Source organism: Priapulus caudatus, unplaced genomic scaffold (genome assembly GCF_000485595.1).
Source record: "Priapulus caudatus unplaced genomic scaffold, Priapulus_caudatus-5.0.1 Scaffold360, whole genome shotgun sequence".
Classification (NCBI taxonomy): domain Eukaryota; kingdom Metazoa; phylum Priapulida; class Priapulimorpha; order Priapulimorphida; family Priapulidae; genus Priapulus; species Priapulus caudatus.
The window spans coordinates 132,763-133,086 of record NW_014577421.1 but is presented as its reverse complement, the minus strand read 5'-3'; the positions used below and the strand labels follow the sequence as shown (position 1 = coordinate 133,086).

General features: G+C 54.6%; 1 protein-coding gene across 1 annotated transcript in view; it reads right to left on the bottom strand.

The window, feature by feature from the left end:
* The window catches only part of LOC106809511 (regulator of G-protein signaling 20-like), a 30,064-nt gene extending 29,740 nt beyond the window's left edge, over positions 1-324 (bottom strand). The window contains exon 1 of the mRNA XM_014812604.1: positions 193-324. Within this exon, the coding sequence (XP_014668090.1) occupies positions 193-324 (132 nt within the window). The remainder of the gene's footprint in view (positions 1-192) is intronic.

Sequence of the window (324 nt, the reverse complement as noted above, 5' to 3'; positions counted from 1 at the left end):
AATAATAAAATCTAGCATTGTTGGCTATCGTTTCGATTCTGTACAGAGCGCGGATCACTCTACACTAGCCGCTGATGCATGGCTTGTCACAGTCGCTGTCACGTCGTACACTCCTCACGATGCATCTGTGCTTGGTGACACTATCAGGGGTCGACCTGGTCCACTGCAGGGGGAGGGGGGCTAGGCATTCACCTCACCACCACTCGCCAACAGGAGCACTGCCTGCCTGCCACCGTCTCTCGCTACGAACGCCTGCGCCAATATGTCGGCACTCGCGTAAAAGATGAGGAAAACTTTAAAGATGCTGCGCACTCGCAGCGCCAT